The following is a 22,884-nucleotide window of genomic DNA, read 5'->3' on the forward strand; positions in this document are numbered from 1 at the left end:
ATGGACCTTGGATGGACACCAATCTGGCAATCCCATTGGGACCAAGGAAATGTTTGGTAGTGTTTGACTATTTTCTTGAAGCTTCCCTTGAGGTAACTTTATTTATCGTATATGTTACGAAATACTCATCGTAGTTTTAAATATACAGAATACGTGAGGACATATTGTTTACAACGCATAGTTATAAGCAGGTAAATAAATTTCATTTAGTAACCTATAACCTAGATACTTTGAGCATGGTAAATTACTATGCTAACTGCGATTAAAGAAAGGATAATCACATCCTACAAAATGCGGAAATTTCTCATTTAAGCCTTATTTTTGGATTCTTCCAGTGTTGCAAGTCAAATACATTGGACAAAAGGAATTGGACAAAAGAAATTTCTTGAAGAGCAATGCCTTTTCTTCCAAAGGAAAACATACCGCAGGAATGGAAAAGACTTTGTAAACTGAAGACAGATTGGATGAGCTGTAAATGATCTGCCTAGAATAGCCTCTTAGATGTCCAACCATTAATCCTTTCAGTAATTTGTGGATTAAAGCATCACATACATTGCGAACAGTGAGCCTACCATAAATTTGAGGAATTCCCGAATACTTACAGGCAACTACCAGGTTGAAAACCAAAAACCTGTTGTAGCTCCTGAAGAATACAGGATTCACATTGGCAGAAAAATTTCAGACTTGGACTGGATTGATTTTCCTTGTTGAAGACTTGGGATTTGAGACTGCTAAGTTTTAGAAAGACAGAAAAACCTTTCCACTTAAAATTCTTCTATCAGAAACAACATTGGGTATTTCTTTTTATTTATCTATGGGAGCCTGTCTGTTTGAGACAGAATGTCGGTTGCCATGTTCCAATGGAAGGGGGAGGATGACATCGTTCCTGATATCTTTGTCATCTGTTCACGAATGAAAGGAAGGATACTGTATTAGTTACGGAGGAAAACAATCATCTAATGCATGCACCATATTATTTAGGATGAGAAAAGAAAAGCAATTTGATTAATGGATTCCGAGTATATGTCTGTAACCATTTCTATGTGCCTCTGCATGCATAATATGTACTAGGAGAATGATGACTGCATGTCTGCATGTCTGCATCAACCATTCTGTTCAACTGCCCTCAGTTACACATGCATGGACATAAAGTTGTCTCCTTTCATTATATCTAATATTTGACTGTATTTGTGACAAAAAATTTAAATGTTTGTTTAAACTGTGAAAGATTCTGCATATCTAGCCTTTTAATGGAAACTTTGTATTCGTGACGTGGTTCCTATTTAACCGAGCTATTCTTTTGGCCTCAGGGTGACAAAGCTTTCATCGAGAGAAGTCTAAAGGATAGTGAAAAGGTTCAGGTACCAGCAAAACAAATCTCTAGTTACTGTTAAAATCATTCAACCTCCAAAATCCTGCCTTCTGTAACAAGGAAGATATGCAGATGGAAGACATTGTACTGTGTGAAGGTGTTCAAAGGGGTATCGAGTCACCGGCATATAACGGTGGAAGATATGCTCCGAATGTCGAGAAGGCCATGCATCACTTCCATTGTTTGCTTCATGAGAATCTGCTAAACTAAATCCACCTTGTTACGTGAATAACACGAAACGAATTCGAGAATTTTCTCTCATGCCTTGTTGAATGCATGTTATTATATATTAGAAATAGATTTTCAACTCTTAATCCGTTGAAAGTATATTAAAGTTTATACCATCTAATTATATATCTCTTATTTAAGTTAAAACATACTTCAACTTCATGTACTTTTTGTATATTAGAAATTTGAACCATCGATTCTTATTTCTAGAAATTTAGTTCCTCTACTTTCTAAAATTAAGAATAAGTACATTTAATAATACTGTTAAATTATTTTCTTAAATGTCTTAATGTGACATTTTAATATAAAAAAATTAACTTGACAACAATGTAACTAGAAAAGTCCCATTTTCATTTTTGTTAAAATAAATGGAGGGTGAAGAAAACACAAGCAATGGGCATCGTTAATAATGTAATTAGAAAATTATAAGTTTGTGATCAAAATGCAAACATGCTAATAGTTAAATGACCAATGATGTTGTTTTCCATGTAATTAATTACAGCAAAAAGGAGTCAAAGGGGGTATTGAATGGTGCGGATGATGACATGATAATGGGTGTAATTATGAAGGTTAATGCATTGAGTCAATAAAACACATGATGTTGTCTGCGCTTTGTTCCGCGAATAGTTTTAGCATAATTAATAATAGGGTAAAGTCTATAAATAGTCTCTAAACTTTTAGGGCATTTACATTTTGGCCATCTAACTTTTGAAACTTACAATACAATCATCAAACTTTTAGCTCATTTTCATTTTGGTCCCTACCGTTACCTCTAGTTAGTTTTTGCTGACGTGGAACTTAACCTTCTTAGCTTTTCTGACGTGGCTTTTTCTTCTTCTTCATTCTATTCTGCTTTCTTCTTATTCCTCCTCTTCTGCTTTTTTTCTTATTCTTCCTCCTTCTTCTTCAAAGCAATCATCTTCAGCTTCAAAATCCGATTCCAAAAATGACCCAACATGCAAGAGGGATGGGAGATAACAATTACCAAGCTGCAAAGACGTCGTGGTTGGGTTTGAAGCACGGTAGGGGTGAGATCGTTGAAAGAGGTTGAAGGTGGTACCGATGGTGGCAACGCAAGGTTGAAACTGTCGTGGCAAGTAGGAAGGGTGGCAGCATTGGTGGAGAGGTAGGACACATGCTTGGATTGGTTATGGATGTCGTAAGAGCAGCTGTCATGGTCAATGAGGAAAATGACACATGTTGCAGTTGTGGGATCTAGGAGCGATGGAAGGGAGACCGAGGAATGAGAGCTCGGTTCTTGGTAGAGCAGCATGGACGCGACATTCATGGTGGTTCTCTTGGCTCCTCTGCCACCATTGTCAGTGCCACACTTCTGAAAGACCATGTATATCACCCATTCATCCCAGAATAATCAAATAAAACACATGCCAATTTCAACAAACAATGAATACTTGAAACAACAACCAATGGCTCCTCCGCCACCATTGTCGTGCTTCAAACCCAACTACGAAGTCTTTGCAACTTGGTACTTACTATCTCCCATACCTCCTGCATGTTGGGTCGGTTTTGAAATCGGGTTTTGAAGCTAAAGATGATTGCTTTGAAGAAGAAGAATAAAGAAGGAATAAGAAGAAGAATAGAAAGCATAAAAGGAGGAGGAGGAAGATAAAGCCACGTCAAAAAAGTTAACGGGGCTAAGTGCCACGTCAGCAAAAACTAACGGGAGGTAACAGTAGGAACCAAAATGAAAACAAACTAAAAATTTTGATGACCGTATTGCAAATTTCAAAAGCTGGGTGACCAAAATGCAACCACCCTAAAAGTTCATGGACTATTTATATACTTTACCCTCAATAATATGCAAATTTATAATAAAAGCTTTACGTGTTTAATTCTATTAAAAAAGGAGCAAAAAATCAGAAAAGTTGTGGAGATCAATTTTAAATTTACTTTGAGTCTTTTCTATGAGAAGATCGATTTTATGTTATAAGTTTTACAAGTTAATGAAATTTTAATTATTTAATATTATTATATATTTTTTGGAAAAGAAACTGTTTGATTGTAAGAATAACTTGTACTATGCACAAAAGAAGTGCATAACAGTAAATAAGACACATAACTATAATAATAGAGAAAAATCAAAAGAAAATGTTTTAAAACGATAATTTTCAACTATGAATAACAATCAATGTGTAAGCTTTGTAACAAATCTGAAAATTACCTCAACTAACAAATGATTATCGAAATATAAAAATATTAATTAATAAAAAAACACGATTAAGAAACAATATAAAAGTTGACTCTATCAAATTAAATTGAACTCACCCATAACACTCAAATCAAATGGTTCACAACTCACTTCGTTCTCTACGATAACTTAACAAAACAACAACTTATAATTAATGTATCATTTATATGCTTTACCTTAAATTTATAACATTATTTAAGAAATTATCAGTTATCGGTTAATTCTTCCTTCATAATCCATATTATATATAGGGTAAACTATACGGGTGACCACTAAACTATTGTCCATTTTAATTTTGATCACTGACGTTTCGATTCGATCAATCAAACCACCTGACTATTTGAATGCTTCGATCAAGCCCTTGGCCGTTAATTTTTAATGGAGGTGGTAACATGGAAGTTAATAAAATTGGCATAATTATATATTTGGTCTTTAATATTTATACATTCTATCAATTTAGTCACTATTTTAATTCAATTGAATAAATTTAACCCTCCAATCCGAAGGTGCCACGTGTCACTACATGATTGGAGGGTTAATTTAATTAATTTTAATATTTTATTTAAATAAAATTTTGCCACCAATCAGGTGGTAACATGTGGCACCTTCTGATTGAAGGGTTAAATTATTTAATTGAATTAAAATATTGACTAATTGATGGAATGTGTAAATATTAGGGACCAAATCTATATAATTATACCAATTTTATTAACTGTCATGTCACCACCTCCGTTAAAAATTAATGGACAGTGACTTGATTGAAACATTTAAATAGTTGGGTGGTTTGATTGGTCGAATCAAAACATCAGTGATCAAAATGAAAATGGGCAACAATTTAGTGGTCACCTGTGTAGCTAACCCTTATATCTATATATAATAATGGGTAAATTATTTAAATGACTTCTTAATTATGGGGTTAGTGTTGATGATCATTATACTTTTAATTTTGATAATATGATCATATAATTATTTAAGTGATTTCAATGTAGCCGCCCATCGTGAAAATTAAGCGGTGTAGTTGATGTGGTTGTTATTGACTAACCACGAGTCAGAGGTCCACATCAGTTACACAATCTATTTGTAACACCAATTGCTTACGTTGAAACCACTTAAATAGTTATATGATCATATTGCCAAAATTAAAAGTATGATGATAACCCTATATTTAAGTGACCATTTAAGTATTCAATAAGTTAAATTATTTTGTAAATAACTTAATTTAATCTATATTCATAAATGAACAATTAGACGAAAAACACCAGTTCACCAAATAATTATCCATTTATACACATGGAAAGGTACAGTGTACAGATAGATAGGGAGAGGGATAGAGCTGGGAAAAGTGAGAAGGGAAAGAAGAAAACAAAGTTGTAGGATGGGAAACGTCTGGGTTTTTTAATTCTCATGCTCTGTTGGGGAAGATGATTACATCATTTTGTTCTTTGACAAACTTAACCAAATTCTATATCTTCCTCCAATCTTCGTAACCCATTCTTTTTCTTTCCCTTTTTTATCACTGTTTGCTTTCTCCGTTTACTCGTCGTCTGTTTTCCCGGCGCCGGCCACTTTCCCTCCCTTCTTTTCCGCCCCGGAGTCCGTTTCGTGTAATTTTATTTCCTTTCCCCCGGGAAATTGGGATTTTACCTTTACTTTGACTACTGTTTGAATATTGTCAACTGAGCTGATCTGAGCTATCCAGCACGCTTTCGAGTAGTGTAATTGCTTTGTCTTTTCAAGCTAATCAGAAATGAACAGCTCAAAAGTTAGATTTTTTTTTGTCTTGAAGTTCAAGGGGAAAATAAAAGCAATGAAAGCGCCGGCCGCCGGAGCTGGATCTACATCGAACGCTGCAGCTTCGAATTCGGGTGAAGGTCCGCTCTTTCTCTTTTGATTTACTTAGATTATCCTATAAAAGGTTTGATTTTTCTTCTCTCTTCCAATCAATCTCTACTAAAAAAGCTCTAAGCTCTGCTTTATTTCTACTTTTTCTTTCCGTTGAACTAAAATCTCTAGCTAGATACATTAAGTTTATTCTTCTTTTCTTTTTATTTAAAAGCGTGAATTGACTTATGGTTGCTTGAGCGGCGATGCAGGTGTTTTGCCGGAGAAGAAGACAATCAACCCGGAACTATGGCAGGCGTGCGCCGGACCTCTGGTAAACCTTCCGGCTGCCGGGACCCACGTTGTCTACTTCCCTCAAGGACACAGCGAACAGGTGAACTAAATTGCCAACTCTTGTCGACATTTACTATAGATTCTTTTGCTGCTGCTGAGAATGAATTTTTAAAATAAATTGGTTTGATCTATGTGTTTTTGGGTTTTATTAATTGTTTGTATTTGATGCGGTAGGAGTGCATAATTTATAATCAATGAATTAAATGATTTCCCATGAAAACAAAGGATGTTGAACTTTGTTTTATTCAGACATTTTGCCATGGTATAGTCGCTTTATTAGGATATATTTACATGGTGATAGATTTCATCTTCTATCTTGGTTAAATATGTGTTCTGACCTGAATAAAATTTCCAATCTCAGGTAGCAGCCTCAATGAGGAAAGATGTGGATGCTCAAGTTCCGAACTACCCGAATCTTCCCTCTAAGCTATTTTGTCTCCTTCACAATGTCACGTTGCATGTACTGCTACCTGACTTTAGGAATGCCGACTATCTTTAATTTATTTGTGCTTTCAAATCCATTTTTCTCACCTCTCTTGTTTGAATTTGCAGGCAGATCCGGAGACGGATGAAGTCTATGCTCAGATGACCCTCCAACCCGTTTCTTCTGTAAAGAGCTTACCCCATATGCCTAGAAGAATCTAACATCGTGTTTTACAGAGTTTTGAATATGTAAGTGGATATTAGAACTGAACCTATTGACATCTTTTGCAGTTCGATAAGGAGGAATTACTGAGGTCGGATCTTTCTCTCAAGTCAAATAAGCCACTACCAGAATTCTTCTGTAAGACGTTGACAGCAAGTGATACGAGCACTCATGGAGGTTTTTCTGTGCCTCGCCGTGCTGCTGAAAAAATCTTCCCTCCTCTTGTAAGCAGCTTTGTGTAATCTAGAAGGTTGGTTGTTTTAACTTCAGATGTTAATCCCTTTCCTGATTCTTTTGGCAGGATTTCTCGATGCAACCACCGGCACAAGAACTTGTGGCCAGGGATCTGCATGAAAATGTCTGGAGCTTTCGCCATATCTATCGTGGTATGGTCTTTTCGTGTCCTTAAACTTTCACTTGTTGGATTTACAGATTGCCATTACACTATTACTAGAAATTGTTTTGCTTGCGTTGTATGCACTTCATTTGTTTAATTCCAAAATCTGGTCTTTAATTTCAGGGCAACCAAAGCGCCACTTACTTACATCGGGGTGGAGTCTATTTGTTAGTGGAAAGAGACTCTTAGCTGGTGATTCAGTTTTATTCATTAGGTAATAATAATGGTTTTGCTTGGAGTACGTATTTTCGGTTACCGATTTCACAATGTTTCATGTCTCTTCACTTACATAAGCATTGTCATGTCGCATAACTTTTATTTAGGCCTGTAAACGAACCGAACGCACACGAACGGAGATATATTCATGTTCGTTCATTTAATAAATAAACGAATATAAACGAACATGAACGAACAATTTTTTTTTGTTCATGTTCGTTCATTAAGGAATATAGTTTGTTCATGTTCGTTCATTTAAATAATAAACGAACATGAACAAACGAACATAAACGAACAACACAAACACAAAAAAAAACTTATTCGAACACAACAAACGAATGTAAAAAAAAGTTAACAACAAGAATAACAACTTAAAATTCATTAATATAACCTGCAACTTTAGAATTAATTTGTTCGAATACGACAAAAACATACATAAATCATAAATAAGCTATATGAACATAATAAAGTCTTAAAGTTAATTTGTTCAACAAAACAATCTTCTTGAAATCCAAACAACTTCAATAATCTTCGTAACATATTCATTTGCCTGTTCGAAATGAACATAAATGAACGAACATAAATGAACATATAATCGAACGTTCACGAACATAAATGAATGAACGAAGCCTTTGTTCATGTTCGTTCATTTAATTAAACGAACGCAAAATCTTGTTCATGTTCGTTCATTTAATAATAAACAAACATAAACGAACTTTCCGCCGCATGGTTCATGAACGGTTCGTTGAACGTTCAGTTCATTTACAGGCCTACTTTTATTGTTTTACCACTCTCTTCTATAGAGAGAAACTAAGGCAATTTTATCACTCTCGTCTTCAAAATTTTTGAGCAGAAATGAAAGGCAGCAGCTTCTCTTGGGCACAAGACGTGCTAACAGGCAACCCACCAATATATCATCTTCAGTATTGTCGAGTGATAGCATGCATATCGGCATCCTCGCTGCAGCTGCTCATGCAGCAGAAAACAACAGCCCCTTTACCGTGTTCTATAATCCAAGGTCCAAAGGATAACTTTCTGACTTTTAAATTAAGTTCAGCCACGTTAAAACCGTAGATTAGTATATGCTATTACGGAGACTTTCTTTCCCTGTAAGCATTCATTCCAAAACATTCTTTGTTTTGCAGGGCCAGCCCTTCCGAATTTGTTATTCCTTTAGCCCAGTATTACAAAGCTGTGTACAACAATCAAATATCACCTGGCATGCGCTTCCGAATGATGTTTGAAACTGAAGAGTCAGGAACAAGAAGGTAGCTTTATGTCAAGTCTCTGTCTGTTTTTGATAATTGATTAATACATCCAAATTAGCCATATATAGATGATTGCTTTCTTGAACCAGAAAATTTTGATTTGGCTATTTGTCCAAAAAACTGGTCGAAATAAAGTACTTTTTCCCCTTCAGGTATATGGGCACAATTACGGGAATCAGTGACATTGATCCTGTAAGATGGAAAAGCTCACAATGGCGCAATTTGCAGGTAAGTTTAACTATTTTTAGTTTATGTTTTCGTTATATTTATTATAGCAAGATGGGGCTTTTCTTGTTTAACTAGCTCATTTTCTTCAATAGGTTGGTTGGGATGAGTCAACTTCCGGGGAAAGACGTAGTCGAGTATCCATTTGGGAAATTGAACCAGTTATAGCTCCATTTTTCATCTGCCCACCTCCATTCTTCAGATCAAAGCGTCCTAGACAACCCGGAATGCCAGGTAGCAGATCCTATAGCCTCTAAATTATTGCATAATCAGTATCAATTTGGCACAAGAACGTTTATTAGATGTCACTTAGGGATCTTGTTCCTTGGCAGTACCCTTGCTGATGCTTGAATTCTTCAACACTTTTCAATCCTTCCTGTATTGACATGGTTTGACCGCATACCTTGCCTGAGAATTTTGCAGATGATGAATACTCGACTTAGATAATATGTTCAAGAGGACAACGGCTTGGCTGGGAAATGATATAAGCATGAAGGATTCGCATTCAGTTCCAGGGCTTAGCCTGATCCAATGGATGAATATGCAACAAAATCTGTGCTTTCAAACTCAATGCAGCCAAATTTCATGCAGTCTCTGGCTGGATCCAGTATGCAAAACTTTGATGCAGCAGATCATTCACACCAAATGGGTCTGTCGATACCACAAATGCCTCAGCCAAACAACTCGCAGTTCAATGCTCATAGGCTACCTCAGCAAGTGCAGCAACTTGATCAGCTGCCGAAGCTACCATCTACAATGAACTCATTGGGATCGATTATGCAGCCGCAACAGCTTAATGACATGACTCAGCAGTTGAGGCAAAATTTGATTGCTCAGACTCTACCCTCTAGTCAAGTTCACGCTCAAATTCTTCCGCCTCAAACCCTTTCCCAAAGTAACAGTATAGTTCAGCAGCAGCAAACTTCTAATCAAACTCCTCAACTCCCTCAAAATCTTCCTCAAAACCTGCATCAGCAGCAGCAGCATATGGTCCCAAGTCAACTACAGAACCTAGTGCATTCCCAGCCGCCCGATCCACTTAACCAACATTTACAAGTACCTGACAACCGGGTTCAGTTTCAGCTGTTGCAGAAGCTTCAGCAGCAGCAACAGTTGCTTTTGGCACAGCAATCAGCACTTCAGCAGCCTGGTCAACTTGCTCAACCCCAAGATCAACAAAGGCAGCTGTTAGATGCGTTTCAGACCTCTAAGTCCATGTCAGCTGGTCAAGTGTTAGAGATGCCTCAAAACTCACCCACCTTGCTACCTCAATCTAATGTTGCCCCACAACAGATACTAAAAGTAACAGCCAGGTGAACGTTCAGTTCTCTCAGCCACCTCTGCAGTCGAAGCTTCAGCAACAACCACCCGGAGTGTTACCTGAAGTGCCTGGCCATGTAGATCCCTTCCGGACCACCGCAACAAATCAACTGTCCAATGCTGTTAGCAGTGTAATGACATGTGCTGCTGCAGCTGCACATTCTGTGATTACTGATGATAATCCATCACATTCCACTCTCCATCTACAAATTGTCCAAGTGTTCTTCAACCAAAGATAAACGGCGGAGTCCATAAGAGTACTGGATTAGGGGATGTCATCATACAGTCTGCTGCCACGGTCTTGAATCCTAATACGATGGAGACCATGTCACCTACTGCTAATATAGTTAAAGAACTTCAGCAGAAGTCTGATTTTAAACCCTTATTGAATATCTCCAAGAGTCAAAACCAAGGCCTTTATACCCACAAAACCTTATCAATGGTTCTACTGCACATGCAGATTACCTGGATACATCCTCTTCTACGACTTCAGTTTGCCTTTCTCAGAATGATGTTAATTTGCAGCAAAACTCGTTGACTTACAACCCTCAGACAATATTGTTGAGAGACACATGTCAAGATAGCGAAGTTCAGGCAGATCCAAGGAACAGTGTTGCATATGGAAACAATATGGATAGCCAAATTGGGATACCCATGAATTCTGACCCGTCGCTTACGGAAGGCATGATGGGGCTGGGGAAGGGTTTTTCAAATAACCATCTTCAGGAGGAATGTTTGCTAGCTATGAAAACCATAAAGACTCTCAGCAAGAACTTTCATCGTCAATAGTTTCTCAGTCATTTGGGGTTCCAGATATGACATTTAACTCCATTGATTCCAACATAAATCATAACAGCTTCACAAGCCGTGGTGCATGGACCCCACCGCCACAACTTCAGAGAATGCGGACGTATACCAAGGTTTGAGTCAATCTATGTACTTGTTGCACGCATCCTTGACCACTTGCACACATCACAAATACTTCTTGTCACTAATTCACATATTTACCTTTCTAGGTTTACAAACGCGGGGCTGTCGGAAGATCCATAGATAACTCGTTATTCAGGTTATGATGAGCTCAAACAAGACTTGGCTCGTAGGTTGGCATTGAGGGTCAACTGGAAGACCGAGGGAGAATAGGCTGGAAACTAGTCTACCTGGATCACGAGAATGATTTCTTCTAGTCGGAGATGACCCTTGGGAGTAAGCCCTGTTGCTCTTTTTCTAAATACAGCGCTCACCAAATATTCTCTACGTTGTTTGCCCCATGAAAATGACGATGTCCTTTTCCTGATAGTTTTTTTTTCTTCATCTGTTTCATTTCAGGGAGTTCGTCAACTGTGTCCGAAGAATCAAAATCCTCTCCCCTCATGAAGTCCAGCAGATGAGCGTCGAGGGAGATTTCGGAAACTCCGTCCAGCCTAATCAAGCCTGTAGCAGCTCTGACAATGGGAATGCATAAACTAGTACATTAGAAACACCTAATGACCGATTATTGGTTCGGAGCTTATACAGTTTGTACGATATTCGATTGATCGCTTTCGATATGGTATATATATTCTGCAAATCCTTTGCAGTAAATGACGTTCACTTTCGAATTTTGGCCGAAATCAAGGCCTGAAAAGAAGACACGATCGGTCATAGCAGCAGGAAAGCAGGAAAACGTGTAAGAATCCAGCTTGAACAATAGCACTAGTGATTTATTACAAACTTTAATGTGTCGTAACAATATTTCATTATTAAGATAATGTTTTAATGATAAATAATCGATTGTTATTAAACAATAACACTAGTGATTTTATTATTAACTTTTAATGTATGTTATTGAGTTATGAACTCGTACATGCTGTTAGATATAAATATATTAAAGAAAGGAAACACACAATATCTTTCTCTGACCTCTAAAATATGCCTATTATTGATTTTTTGGTCAATTTTTTAAACTTTAATTAGTTTATTAATATTTATAATTATTAAAAATATATCGTAAAAACCTTTAATCAAGTAGTTTTCAAATACATATTGGGTAAATTATATCGTTCCTCATTAAACTTTATCCTCTCTCTTATTCTACTTATTGTACTTTTAATTTTTCTATTTGCTCAGTGAATTTTATAGATTGAATCATTTTTCTTTCTCTACCATTAACTTTTTAACGGTGTTGAAAAACTCAAATATACACCAAAACGATCGTTTTTAATCCTTTCTTCACCCCACCGCCGACCACAGTCAATTGCGTAGATAGTGGTCGTTCAATCTCAAAATTTATGGGTCAGCTCGTCTCGACCTCTTAGTCCAAATCTGATGGTTGTTTCACTAGAAAATATCCCAAAATCTGTGAATCTCGACTGAAACGTTTCGGCTTCCTCACTTTCAATCTCCAATTTATGGACTTCGGAGCAAGTTTCGACAAAATGAAGGTTGGATTCAAACTCAAGGTGTCGAGGCGGAGCTACCCATAAAATTTGAGATTGAACGATCACCATCAACGGAGGTCGACAAATAAGAGAGAGTCAGTGTAATTACTATTTATATTTTCAATTATTATATTTTGACTTTTAAAAATTAATAAGAGACATTTTTGTGACAAAAAATATCTTTTATGGTCAAAGTTTTCAATGCTGGGTATTCCTCCGCCTAATATTAACATTATATTGTTTTGAATTTGAATTGTTAAATTTTTATTTTTAATTTAAAAAGTTTAATTAATCATTAAATGGATCAATAAATCATCAAATAAACATAAAAGAATAGACTGCATAAATCCAATTTTTTTGTACATATTTTGCAGTTGTAAGTTCTCGCATCAATTAAATATAAAAAAGTCTGAATAGATATTAATTATGTAAAAAATTCTAAAAACGAATAAAATTAAAGCATGCAAAATTAAAATTATGGAGTCAATATTAAATTGGAGGTAAATATATATTTAGTATTTGAATTAGCCTGTAAAATTTAATTTAGTATTTTATTTTTATTTAATTCGTATCTGATATTATTTTAAGGTTCATTCAGTATTTTTTTTCAAATAAGTGCACAAACTTATTTTCTAAAATCGATACCTAAACTCGTATATTTAATTTGAATTAATATTTACAATAAATAATTTATCTGAACTAATTTGAAAAACTAAATTCAGGTACCGAATTATGCATTTATTCTAAATAAAGGAGGTTTTTGAGAAATTAGTTTAGGGTTAATTAAACAGTCGTACCTGTACATGTACCTGTTTTTCAGCGTAACAGAGAAAATGAAAACAAGAAACGTTTTGTCAATTGCACCACCACCCTATTATCGCAAATTCCATGCATCCCGCATCTAATCTTCCTCTGACACGGCGGAACGCCACCCCACAACAGCCGCAATAGCCGCCGCAGCCATGGCTTTTCGCCGTCAACTTCAAATCCTACTTCTTTTTTCCATGGTTTCCGTTTCATGCGCACTGTCGGATTCTGAGATCCTTCTAGAGTTCAAATCCTCGTTGACGAACAACACTGCTTTGAAGAGCTGGCGAAACGATTCCGGACCTGTATGCAACGGCAGACGTTCCAGTTGGATCGGCGTCTTTTGTGAAAACGGCACCGTTTGGGGTTTGAAACTCGAGAACATGGGACTAACGGGCACCATTGATGCGGCCACCTTGTCCGCCTTGTCCAGATTGAGAACCTTAAGCTTCATGAACAATAATTTTAATGGTCCGATCCCCGAGTTCAGTAATCTTACTAGGTTGAGATTCGTTTATTTATCCTACAATCGTTTTTCTGGACATATTCCCGGCAATGCATTCCAAGGAATGGTCCGGCTCAGCAAGCTGTATCTATCGAGAAACGGTTCTCCGGTCAGATTCCGGCATCGGTGGCCACCCTGACCAAGCTTTTGGAGCTTAAACTCGACGGAAACTGGTTTTCCGGAAGAATACCAGACTTCAAGCAGAAAACGTGCATGTAGTTGATCTCTCTAATAATCAACTGGAGGGTCCTATACCAGCAAGCCTTAGTAAGATGATGCAGACATGTTTGCAGGTGAATAAAATTGACTCGGCTCAATTTTTTCCCGATTTACGACTCGAATTAAGTCTAAATGTGTTATTATGTTTGCAAATGCAGGCAATAAAAATGTTTGTGGAGCACCATTGAAGGCATGTGTATCAACCCGTGCTGGTCCAAAGCATACGTTGCTCCCAATTTCAAGAAGACGATCTCATTATGGGTTATTGTGACTCACATCATAGTCGGGTCCTTATACTACTAGCCCTGGTTGTACTCATCATAATCAGTCTCCCCAAAAGGCAGCAACAAGCTTCAAAATGGGGTTCACCGTCGCCGCCATCATATCGCAAAAGGAAAACAGGTCTCAAGGCAGGAACCCCTGCTTCTTCCGTCTTGTCGCCACGTTCGAGAAGCGGAAGGAAGGCATTGGAGGCTGCACCGAAGCTTACTTTCTTGAGAGATGATGATGGAGAAAAGTTCGATTTGCCGGACTTGCTGAAAGCCTCGGCTGAGATATTGGGGAGCGGTTGTTTCGGTTCATCTTACAAGACTGCTCTACCAAATGGGACCACCATGGTGGTGAAGAGGTATAAACAGATGAACAGCGCTGAGAAAGAAGATTTCCAAGAGCATATGAGGAGGATTGGGAGACTGAGACATAACAACGTGCTTACTCTTGTCGCTTATTATTACAGAGGGATGAGAAGCTTCTTGTTTGCGATTTCGCCGAAAATGGCAGCTTAGCTATTCATCTTCATGGTTAGTCTGCGAATTATTCATTGCTTGACTAACAAGTCATGTTCAATATTGTGTTTTTTTTTACTCTGTTCTTTCCTGCAGCTCATCAAACTCTGGGACAACCACCCTTGATTGGCCAACTCGGTTGAAGATTGTGAAAGGAGTAGCCAAGGGGCTAGCGTACCTATACGGTTCCTAGCTTGGTCGCACCACACGGTCACCTCAAATCCTCCAACGTTCTCCTCAACGAATCCTTCGAACCCCTCTCACCGATTACGCTCTGATCCCGGTCGTCAATCCGGAGAGTGCTCAAACATTCATGGTGGTCTATAATCACCCGAATACATCCACACGGTCGAGTCACAAAGAGACGGACGTATGGGCTCTCGGTGTACTAATCCTAGAGATTCTGACCGGAAAATTCCCCTCAAACTTCCTGCTAAGGGAAGGGAAGCGACGAAGACGACATAGCAATGGGTGAGATAAGTCGCGACGACGTCGAAGAAACGTTGTTGACGAACATGGAGGTGTTCGACAAAGAGATGGAGCCATAAGTTACGGCGATGGAAAAACGATGATGCAGCTGTTGAGATGGGTTGAGTTTGCTGCGAAGGCGACGTGCAGAAGAGATTGGATTTGAAAGAAGCCGTGGCGAGAATCGAACGATTGAAGCCCCGGAACGCTAGCCGAGACGACGAATTCTACTCGGCGATGGGTGACAGTGAGAAGACAGGAATGGTGATGTCCCATGAACATTGTCCGTGTATGATGTCTTATTTGTGTGGAGATTTGTTGAAATCTTAGAGATTTTGATGTTTCATGCTTTACTTGTGTACCTCAGATTTCCTCTAGCCTGCATTTGCATTTTAAAACTATTTTTCTCCATCTTTACCTGCATTAGATATATATTATATCTAGTATCAAATATTATCTATATATTTAAATTTTTTAAAATTAATTGGCAATAATTTAAGCAGCTTAAACATAAGCTTACTGATAATATTTGAGAAAGATAATTTGATTAATTAAATTAATAAAATAAATATTAAAATTTAATCCTTAATCTACTTAAAAAAATTTAGTATCTCATCCTACTCGACCAATTAATTATTAATATTTATTTAATTCATTTAATTTATCAAGCAATCAAACTATAATTTCAGCATTTTGGAAGGCGAAACCCCCATTTGTTATTTTATAACTACCACATAGTTTTCTGAGTTAAATAGTATTTTTTTTTAAAATTTTTTACATATGTTATCATTGTAATATTTAATTTTTTTATTTAGTTTTTACACTTTCAGAAGTAATAAAATACTAAAAAAATGAAATATTATCAATTTTATATTAAAAATACGTAGATTTTCAAACCATTTGATGTTTTTATCATTTAATATATATGTTGATGTCGTGTCCCTTGATATTCATAACGAAAATTTTGAATAAAACCATATATTCTCATTGAAAAAAATTAAAATATTTTTTTTCTAAAATGAGAAGTAGCTGAATTGCTATCCTTTGTATTAAAAAATATTTTATTTCTAAAATACAATAATATACGGTATTTTTAGCGACATTTTGAGAGTAAACGTTACTAATTTTAAACATATAGCGGCGTTTCCATTCCAAACGCCACAAAATAGTTCGGGCCGATATTTTCATTGTTTTGTTAAACAAATTATTTAGTTTTTCCTTATTACTTCTTTACTTTTAGAACAAAATTGAAGTTTTAATGAACAATGTTTTTTTCGGCCAGAGGTGGATCAAAACCCACCAAAATAACAAGAACGAAGGCTTAAGCTAAGAGCAGCAACCAGGGATTAATGTTAAAATTGTTTTCAAACGACAACAACAGCGATCAAACAAACAAACCATGTAATTAGTTTAATCGTTTCTCTTAATTAGCAACCCCTTGATATATAAAAAACGATAGAATTAGAGACACACAGCAGCCATAGATTGGTCTGAATTCAAACCACAGGGAGATCGAGGCAAAGGGTTGATTAAGAACTCAAACATGCCCAGAAGAAATGTAGAAAGGAAAGATCCAGGTGCTAGAGTTGCAGTTGCGTAGACAAGGACAAGGCAGCCAATATGCTTGAAATGGGCCGTCGATCATCTCATGTCCAAGGGTCAAACCATCACCCTGTCCATGTTAAAACCAGGCCTTCTTCCATCCCATCATCATGTGTTTCATTCAATTACATCATGTGTATGTTTGTATGTGTAGGCTGTTTGGTACGTGAACTTGTTGATCTGATGAATGAATGCATGCATGCATGGGAACACGAACATTTCTAATGTCAACGAGGATTTTCAAAAGCGTATAAGCAACAACTGGAACTCAGGCCAGGGAGATCTTCTTCCTTTCCGATGCTTCTGCTCGCGGAAGGATGTACGTTTTTTTTTGGTTCTCGGTCTCATTTTCGTTATCGTTTGATGGTGAATTTATGTGTTGGGTGTATGATGGTTGTAACAGATCACCGGTAATGAGGTCATACGAGGACACCGATATAGCTAGAGCCTTGGTCGATTATATTTTGTCCGCTCCGATCGAGATCATGGTACTCGGCGCCGTCGAAAGGCGGATTTGTTAGGTGAATGATTGTTTCATCTTTCTCCGCCCAAACACCTATATAAGACATTGATTCGGCTCATTGATCTTACTCTGCATTTGCCTTTGTTAATTGTCTGACAGAAGATTCAGGAGCGCGGAGCTTACGACTATGGTCTCGAAAGCGGCTCCCGATTACTGCACCGTGTACGTGATCGGCAAAGGGAAGATTTCGTCGGTGCGGTCTGCTACAGCTTCCCCTCCGTCAAGACTCGACATGCCTCCTCCGGCTCAAGTGCTGCTGCCTCCACCCGGTACCATCCCCGAAGCACCAAACCCTTCGGCTCGTTCACCTTGCCTCAGATATAGAGGTTCTGGTAGGCCTCAACTTCCACTACCCACCTGTATGAAGACACGGAAATGATAAAGTAAGTTGTTATAAGATTGCCAACATATATGTAACTCTGTAACTCAAAATTTGAATCCTGAGAACAGGTCACCATTTTCGAGAACAAGAAACAGATTCGAGCCTTCATTCCTGAATCCGACATATTCGTAAGCAGTGGGAGGCCGAGTACTGATAACGTGTCTATCTTGGCGACCGCCCAGAATCCGGTAGCCAACGGTTTTCTGTCAGCTCTGAGTTCGAAAACATAAGCCTCGAATCTTCATTATCAGGAAATAGGTCCATGGATTTCAGTTCACACATGATTTCTCCTCAAACACTCGAAAGTGGTAGTAGGGCATCATGGTCATCTCTGAATATGTCATCTCAGAACATGGTAAGGCCTTTTTCTGCCATGAAAACGAGCATAATCAACCGTTATACGTTATACTAAACAATAAATTCGATCGTATTCGTATTAATTCGAGCACAAACAAGGTATAGAATGGAACTTAACTGATAGATGCACGCAGGATGATGTGGAAGCCGAGATGAAACGACTCAAAACGGGAGCTCCAGCAGACAATGGAGATGTATAGTGCAGCCTGCAAGGAAGCACTCTTGGCGAAGAAGAGGGTAATTATTTGAAAAGCCGGTATCATTTCCGAGAATGATCTACAAACTTGAGAATGTATTTAATTTTTGTTAAAATTCATTACAGGCAAAGAACTTCAATGCTGGAAGTTACAAGAAGAACAGAAGATCGAAGAGGCGCGACTAGCTGAGGAAGCTGCGCTTTCACTCGTGGAGAAGGAGAAAGAAAAGTGTAAGGTTGCCGTTGAGGCAGCCAAGCAGCTCAAATGATTGCTGAACTTGAAGCACAAAAGAGAATGATTGCAGAAAAGAATGTTAGCAGAGTCGAGGACGAGGGGAAATTGGTTGCTGCTTCACATGATGTCAGATATCGGAAATATACGATTCAAGATATCGAAGCGGCAACCGATCTCTTCTCGCCGTCTCTCAAAATCGGAGAAGGAGGTTACGGGCCGGTGTACCGCTGCTACCTAGACCACACACCTGTCGCGATAAAAGTTCTACGTTCGGATGCAACCCAAGGGGAGCTACAATTTCAGCGAGAGGTGTGCAGGGCTGCAGGCACATATAACTTGCTATTCTGAAATACTTGAAAGAAATTTACTGATTATACATTTCGGTGACTCGTATAGGTCGAAGTGTTGAGCTGCATAAGGCATCCGAACATGGTTCTTCTTCTTGGAGCCTGCCCGGAGTATTGCTGCCTAGTCTACGAATACATGGATAACGGAAGCTTGGAAGATCGACTGTTTAGGCGCTAACACTCCGGTACTTCCATGGCAAGTAAGGTTCCGAATGGCAGCAGAGATCGCAACAGGTTTTTCCTACACCAAACCAACCGGAGCCAATTGTGCACCGTGACCTGAAACCTGGCAATATTTGCTCGATCGCAACTACGTCGGCAAGTGATGTCGGATTGGCTAGGCTTGTTCCTCCATCGGTTTCCGACTCCATAACTCAGTACCGTATGACGGCAGCAGTTGGAACATTCTGTTACATAGATCCAGAATATCAGCAAACCGGAATGCTAGGGATAAATCTGATGTATACTCACTTGGGATCAGCTACTTCAAATAATAACCGCTAAGTCACCTATGGGCTTGATCAGGTCGAGAACGCTATCGAAAATGGAACATTCACTGATGTACTCGACTCGGCTGTGGCTGACTGGCCAATGGAAGAGACCCTGGCCTTTGCCAGGTTAGCCCTTAGTGTTCGGAGATGAGACGGAAAGACAGACCCGACCTAGGTCGGGTCGTGTTGCCCGAGCTTGACCGATTGAGAACCCTGCCGAAGGAAACATGTCTTCCGTCACGAATTGCAGCAGTGCAGGACTTCACCAAACAACAGCCAAGTTTCCACCACAGCAAGTGATATCAAAGACTGGTCCTACTGAACTAGATAAAGCCACGGAAGAATTCCGATACAAGGAGGCGAAGTCCGCCATCGAAACTCGATTTATTTCGTTTTACGGTCCAGAAAACCTGGTTAAGAATGTAACTATACAGATGCTATAGACATAATAGAGTAAGCTACGCTTTAAATCAAGATGTTAAGGCTTTAATATCAAAGATAGAGGTGATAGTCCTTGTAGAACTCTCCGTCTTGGCAAAACATTGCTCTGATAGTCTGATTCCTTCTTCAATTCACCATCAGTGTGTAGGGACCTTTTAATAATATTACTACCCAATATTTGTATTTTAAAACGGTCCATACTAATACATTTTGTTCAAGCAATATTTTTTATAGTTAATTAAGTTTTATTTTTTTCCCAGTTTATGTTTGATTTACTTAAAAATACCTTATGTTCTTAAGAGTAATCAAAACTTAACTCGAAAAAATTAATTTTTCAACTCGACATTAGAAACCTTATTTTGACTTGAAACTCAAAAGAATTATAAATTCGAATCGAGTTATAAAATAAAAACTTGAATAATTCAATTTTTAATAATTAATATATTAGTTTTTAAATCTGATTCGAGTCCTTCAACTATATAATATATGTATCAAATATTAAAAAAAATTATATGCATATGAGCTGCTTAAATTAGAATCAAATTTATCAATACTACAAATAATTATAATTAAATAATTGATCTAATTAAAAAAATAAGATTTATGTACTCTACTAATTTGATCTATAATTTGTGTGTGAAGGATCAGAGTGAAGTTAGCTCGCTATCAACCCGCAGGAAGAGAAGAGAGAGAGAGAGATTGGAAACAAAGAAAATAATTAAAGCTTTCGTCTCTCTCTTTCTTTTCAGTTTTCTCATTAAGAAACGAACCTCTTACTTCTAAATTCACTCCTTCCATTTTCCCTCTTGCTTCAATCTTCATATCTTCCGGCCCAACAAAGTCCCATGAATTGAACCTTCCAAACACTCTCGGGTGTGCGCTTGTGCCCAGTTTGTAATTTCCTAGGAAAAAATGGAAAATTTCGGCGGGAAAAAGACACCCACCAAGCGCAGATCCGTGCTCAGGGCCTCGAAATAAAGCCACCGGTGTAATCAAGGCTCGAAAGGAAAGAGAGAGAGAGGAAAAGAAAAAGAGTGAAATAAAAAAAAGGAAGGAAAATAGTGTTTTGATCCTCATGTTTTGTAAATTTTAATTTTAGCCTTAAATGAAATAGTTAATTCATGTGTGTTCCTTAAATTATGCTATATTATATTTTTGTATTAAACGTTTTTCAATGCAAATTTAGGTAATTATTTTCGATGTAAAGTTTAGGTAATTATTGTAAACCTTAAAAACACAAATATTATCTTTTTTATATAATAATTGGATACGATCTTCACATTTTACCATATCCTTTTTTCATTTTTTCATAGAGGTAAGGTACACATAGTTTTGGTAGGATGTTGTTTTGTTGAGTTTTACAATATTAAAATTTATAAAATAATCTTCGATTATAATATGTTATTTTATTGAGTCCCTCGACTATTAAAATTTATAAAATGATCACTTGACTATTCATTATGTTTCAAACTTATCATTTTCTGATAAACAATTTTGACAGTCGTCTAAGATGGACGTTCATATGCTAGCGAAGATATGATAGTCGTTGAGATTCTGAGGTTAGATTTTATCATATCCTAATTAATAAGTTAACATCAGAGTCAGACGGTCGTTAATTTTTTTATTAAAAAATACGAGTTTGGAACATAATGAATAGTTGGGTGATCATTTTATAATTTTTAATAGTCGAGTGACTCAACAAAACACATCCTATAGTCTAGAGATTATTTTGTAGTCGGTGATCATTTTTGTACTTTACCCTTTCAATAAATATTAGTTTTTATAGAAATCGCTAATTTTATTAAAAAAATAGAAAATAATTAAATTACAAATAAGGTTTGAAGCCACAATCATAAACTAAATTAGGGATGAGCACGAGACCCAAACATGACGGGTTCGACTCGAGGGTTGTATTTTTTAAAAAATTCAGGTTCGGGCATGGTAAGGTTTTTTAAAGGTGATATTTGAGTCAGGTCGGATTCGGGTTTATGGTGAAAAATACCCGACCCGACACGAAAAAAATATAATTTTACCTTATATTTAAGAATAATTACAATAATATCCATCTATATATTATTTTTTAATTTAAATCATTGTTTTTATTGAATAAAAATAATATTTTTATTATTACGGGTTGAGTCAGATCGAGTTTGGATTTATCTAAAAAATTAGGTGGGTTCGGGTGGGTGGAGGGTATATATTTTTCGGGTCGGGTCGGTGAATGGTGTAAAATTTTTTGGTCGGTCGGGTTGCCGAAACCCGACCCATGCACATCCCTAGACTAAACACATAATAAAGATATTTTCTAAACATGAAAAAATTAGCCATTTAATATTACAAGGAAAATGTTAAAAAATAACCAAAAAACTCGAATAAAAGATAGATACGATCAGATCTAATCGCATCGGGAAACGAACCACGAAAGGGAATGAAACTATTGAAAGGCGATTAAAAAATTACAAACCAAAATTAAGCAACGTGAAATACTATCAACGATCACAAAATCGCGTATTCAAATCCAATATATGTCCAAAGCAAAGAAGAACATGATAACAAATAAGTGTCATCTTGATCAGTATAAAAATATAAAGATAGATACAAACAGATCTAATCGCATTGGCAAACGAGCCATAAAGAGGATGAAACTATTGAAACGATTGAAAAATTGCAAACAAAAATTAAGCAACGTAAAAATACTATCAACAATCGCAAAATTAGTATTTAAATCCAATCCAATAGTCCAAAACAAAGAAGATCATCATGATAACAAATAAAATGTCATTTTGATCAGTCATGACAATGTCAATTAAAACCAACCCTGGAAAAATGATACATGAAAATAACAACAAAACGATCGAAAATGTGTCGTAAAGGTAGAAGAAGTGTCATAAAGATAAAATTATTACAAATAAAAAAACAAGAGAAAAATAAAGATATATAAAAAGTAAGAAAAACAATAAATATTAGCGGTGGACGATGAGTACCAAGATTAAAGAAAAAAAATAAAAAAATCAATATTTTGTTAATATGATTTATTTTTAAAACAATAATTT

The 22,884-nt window shown here is 36.9% G+C and overlaps 1 protein-coding gene and 3 pseudogenes across 1 annotated transcript; all 4 read left to right on the forward strand.

Moving 5' to 3' along the window:
* Positions 1-1,602, forward strand: LOC120124143 (choline monooxygenase, chloroplastic-like). The gene is made up of 3 exons (XM_039142877.1): positions 1-92; positions 1,311-1,361; positions 1,445-1,602. Exons 1-3 carry the CDS (start codon positions 12-14, stop codon positions 1,580-1,582), a joined length of 270 nt encoding a protein of 89 aa, XP_038998808.1. The 5' UTR covers positions 1-11; the 3' UTR covers positions 1,583-1,602.
* A 3,605-nt stretch (positions 1,603-5,207) lies between these two features.
* On the forward strand, positions 5,208-11,748 carry LOC120124124 (annotated as a pseudogene).
* A 1,687-nt stretch (positions 11,749-13,435) lies between these two features.
* LOC120124254 lies at positions 13,436-15,587 on the forward strand (annotated as a pseudogene).
* Positions 15,588-16,800: 1,213 nt separating this feature from the next.
* On the forward strand, positions 16,801-19,712 carry LOC120124255 (annotated as a pseudogene).
* The last annotated feature ends 3,172 nt before the right edge of the window (positions 19,713-22,884 follow it).

This window comes from Hibiscus syriacus, unplaced genomic scaffold (assembly GCF_006381635.1).
Source record: "Hibiscus syriacus cultivar Baekdansim isolate YM2019G1 unplaced genomic scaffold, ASM638163v2 tig00110415_pilon, whole genome shotgun sequence".
NCBI lineage: Eukaryota > Viridiplantae > Streptophyta > Magnoliopsida > Malvales > Malvaceae > Hibiscus > Hibiscus syriacus.

Coding starts and splice junctions, on each gene's coding strand:
- LOC120124143 (XM_039142877.1), top strand. CDS start 12: ATGGACACCAATCTGGCAATCCCATTGGGACCAAGGAAATGTTTGGTA. Junction 93..1,310: donor TTCTTGAAGCTTCCCTTGAG/GTAACTTTATTT, acceptor TTTTGGCCTCAG/GGTGACAAAGCTTTCATCGA. Junction 1,362..1,444: donor AGGATAGTGAAAAGGTTCAG/GTACCAGCAAAA, acceptor GAAGATATGCAG/ATGGAAGACATTGTACTGTG.